The 3559-nt window shown below is 67.0% G+C and overlaps 1 protein-coding gene across 1 annotated transcript in view; it reads right to left on the reverse strand.

Annotated features, from left to right (window-relative positions):
* The window catches only part of SPTBN4 (spectrin beta, non-erythrocytic 4), a gene marked incomplete at its 3' end in the record, with an annotated part of 18998 nt that overhangs the window by 14808 nt on the left and 631 nt on the right, over nt 1-3559 (reverse strand). The window contains exons 3-14 of the mRNA XM_026048813.1: nt 3397-3559; nt 3218-3309; nt 3069-3149; nt 2840-2955; nt 2648-2760; nt 2384-2571; nt 2193-2310; nt 1961-2119; nt 1574-1876; nt 1333-1483; nt 386-1256; nt 209-314 (exon numbers count right to left, since the gene is read on the reverse strand). The exon at nt 3397-3559 is cut by the window's right edge and continues 12 nt beyond it. Of these exons, the coding sequence (XP_025904598.1) occupies nt 209-314; nt 386-1256; nt 1333-1483; nt 1574-1876; nt 1961-2119; nt 2193-2310; nt 2384-2571; nt 2648-2760; nt 2840-2955; nt 3069-3149; nt 3218-3309; nt 3397-3559 (2461 nt within the window). The remainder of the gene's footprint in view (nt 1-208; nt 315-385; nt 1257-1332; nt 1484-1573; nt 1877-1960; nt 2120-2192; nt 2311-2383; nt 2572-2647; nt 2761-2839; nt 2956-3068; nt 3150-3217; nt 3310-3396) is intronic.

A 3559-nucleotide genomic window follows, 5' to 3' on the forward strand; every position in this document is an offset into this window, starting at 1 on the left:
GATGGTGATGTCCCAAAGGTGACCTTCCTCGTGGTGACATCACCCATGGTGAGGTTCCCGATGGTCGGCACTCCCATGGTGGCATTCCCCATGATGACATCCCCATTCCGTGATCTCCACTCTGACATCCTCCCTGGTAGTGATGTCCACCATGGTGACGTCCCCATGACCACTACCTGCTGTTGAGGTGGTCCTGACAGGCGCGGACTTCCTGGGCGCTGGGATGGCCGCCGTCCACCAGCTGCTGCACCACCTGGTTGACGTCCAGGATGCGGCCCATGACACTGTTCATCTCCTGGTCCAGGCTCTCAAACCTGGGCACCATGGGCATGCTGAGGGTGGCCGGGGACGGCACGAGGCCCCCGTCCCCCGCCGCCGTGCCCACCTGTGCTGCACCACCTCCACCTCATCCAGCTCCTCGGGCACCTCCACTTTCTGCAGCCACTGCTCCTTGTCGTCCAACCAGCCCTCGCACGCGTGCACCTCCGCGAACATGCGGTAGACGGCGAGCGCGTCCTGCAGCCACTGCCGCCGCAGCACGGCCACCTCGGCCACCTCGCCGTAGAGCTGCTCCACCTCCACCACGCGGATCTGCACCTCCACGGCCTGGCGCTGCGCGGGCGCCAGGCGCGCCAGCTGCTTGCGCAGCGCCAGCACGGCCGCGCGGTGCTTCTCGAGCTCGTCGAGCACGGCGCGGTGCTTGCGCGCCAGCGCCTGCGTGGAGTAGTCGTCGTGGCCGAAGTCGTCGCTGGACACCAGGCGGTACGTGTCCTGCAGCCACGCCACCAAGTCGTCCGTCTCGGCGTTGAACTGCACGAAGTTGAGGGCCTCCTGCAGCCGCTGCTGGTGCAAGCCCGTGGCCTCCTCGAGCTTCTTCCAGCGCAGCCGCGCGTCCCGCAGCTTCTCCTGCACGCGCCCGGCGCCGGGGCGCTTCTGCGCCGCCAGCTGCTCGCCGCGCGCCAGGCTCTGGTGCAGCAGCGCCCGCCGGCTGCCCAGCTCGGCCAGCATGGCCTTGTGCTCGCTGCTGAGCGCCAGCACGCCGCGCGGCTCGCGCCCGCGCGCCTTGGCCGCCAGCACGCGCTCCTTCTCGCGCATCCACGCCTCGGCCTCCTCCATCTCCTGCAGGAAGGTCCAGAGGCGCCGCGACTCGTCCAGCTCCGCGCGCCGCTTGGCCGCCAGCTCGCCCAGCTCCTCCAGGCACGTGCGCACGTGCGTCACCCGGTTGCAGATGATCTGCGGGTCGCACGGCTGGTAGCCTGGCGGGGACGGCGGGTGGTGAGCGGTGGGGACTGCAAGGGGACCCAAGCCCCGCTCGGACGCGCCCCGCGTTACCCTCCAGCTCGGAGAACTGGAGCGCGGCGGCGTTGAGCGCCTGCACGCGCTCGCTCTGCGCCGCGATGTCAGCCTCCAGCAGCGCCTGCTTCTGCAGCAGATCCTCCACCTCCAGCAGGTGCTTCCCTAAATCCTTGGAGAGCAGCAGCACCTATGGAAGGAGGACACAGGTCCCAGGTGGTCGCAAGCTCCGTAGCCGCCCTGGAGCACTGCTGGGGCCCGTGCCCCGCACTGGCCCCACCTGCATCTCCTCCATCCAGTCGATCATGTAGACCATCTCCTGGAAGATCTTCTGCAGGGCCAGGTTCTGCTCGAGGCGAGCGCGGCGGGCGGCCAGCAGCTCCGTGAGCAGCCCCCACTGCCGCAGGATGTTGTCCTTCTGGGCGCCGATGCGCTTGGTGTCGTAGTAGCCCTCGGACTCCATCTCGAGCGCCAGCTCCACCACCACCTGGATGCGCTCCTGGTACGAGGAGATGTCGGCCTCGATGGCCTCGTGCTTCTTCATGGCGGCCTCCACCGCCGGCAGGTCGTAGCCAAAGTTGTCCTGGCGATGGAGCAGGCGGTCGGGACGGGGTGGATAGAGATGGGGAAGCCCAAGCAGGTCCCGTCAGCCTCGGTCCCACCCCACCTGCGACACGAGGCGCTGATTCTCATTGAGCCACGTCTCCCGCATGGCCGCTTTGTGGTCAAAACGCTGCGCCAGCAGCTCCAGCTTCTCCTGGCGGATGAGCTCGTGCCGCAGGGCCACCTCCCGCTCGTGCTCGGCCTTCTCCAGGCAGCTCCATGCCTGTGGAGCACGCATTGGGCTTGCAGAAGGGCTCCAGGGCAGGGGACCCGAGGCCCCGTGTCCCCAGGGGCACCTTGTTGATGTCGGAGATGCTCTTGCCCTCGCTGGGCACGTAGAGCTTGCGGTTGGTGGCCCGCAGTTTGCTCTGGATGGTGAAGAGCAGCACCTCCAGGTTGCCCTTCTCTTGGAACCTGCAGGACCACAACTCCTGCTGGGCACTGGCGCCTACTCTGGTGGCCGTCCCACCACCCGGGTCCCGCTCACTTGACGGGTTTCTCCAGGGTGCAGAAGGCCGTGAAGGCCTGGAGCTGCTGCTGGACGCCGGCCAAGGAGTTGGCGAACTTCTGGTTGCTGATGATGGCGATGGTGTGCTGGATCCAGGCGAGCAGCTCGGCTGCCAGCGCCTCGTAGCGCTCCATGATGCCCTCGATCTCCATGGCCTGGTCCAGCACCTGGGATGGAGGGGAGACAAGAGGGCTCAGCCCCACACGCCAAGGGGGCATGGGCAAGCCGGGCGCGTGGTCTCACCTTCCCGATGCGCTTGCCCTCCACGGCCAGCGCCTTCATCTTGGAGAAGTAGTGGTAGAAGGAGACCACGTAGGTGATGATGGACTTCTCGTCGGGGTCCTCCATGTTGACGTCTGAGGGGTGGCGATGCCTCAGAACCCCCAAAACGCCCCGCTTTCAGCTCCCCCGAGCAGGGGACATCGCGCTCCCTACCCTCAGGGTCGAGCAGCTTGCTGAGCCCCAGGTGCTGCTCGGCTGTGTTGAAGGCCTGCTGCAGATTGTAGGTGGCGTTGGACTTGGTCAACTTGTGGAAGTCGATGAGGTCCGGCCTGCGAGGGGGAGATAAGGCGAGTGTGTCCGGCTGCAAACAAGCAAAGGGGACCCCGACAAGCAAAGGGGACCCCGACATCCAGGAGAGCCCGCTGGCTGCTCCATGCTGGACCTGTGCTTGTGGATGAGGGCGTTGAAGGCCAAGCCGTCTCTCCAGCTCGTGGTGAAGTTCTGGATGTTCACCTCCGGGTACCTGCGGGGAGCCGGGGCTCAGCGGGGACGAGGACCATGCCAGGGATGGGCGCGGGCACCGGTCCTCACCCCGCTGTCTTCATCTGGCACCAGAGGAGCAGCGCGTCCTTGGCCGAGCGCGTCTCCCGATTGTCCTCGGTCTTGATTTTGATCACCTGAATCTGGGGAGAAGGGCGGGGGACAAGGGCACTGCCGCACGGCCGCCCCGCGGCAGCCGGTCCCGCGGGCACCGGCGACGCGGCGGCTACCTGGAAGCGCAGGATGATGGTCCAGATGAGGCCCAGCGTGAGGCGGTGGTTGCCGTCCACGATGTCGTGCGAGCCCACGTTCTCCAGGTGCACGCGCTGCTCCTTGAGGAACTGCAGCGCCTTGTCCACGTTCTCCAGCGAGTGGATCCGCATGCGGCCGCGC

Source organism: Nothoprocta perdicaria, unplaced genomic scaffold (assembly GCF_003342845.1).
Source record: "Nothoprocta perdicaria isolate Ctin4 unplaced genomic scaffold, notPer1 scaffold_571, whole genome shotgun sequence".
Lineage (NCBI taxonomy): Eukaryota > Metazoa > Chordata > Aves > Tinamiformes > Tinamidae > Nothoprocta > Nothoprocta perdicaria.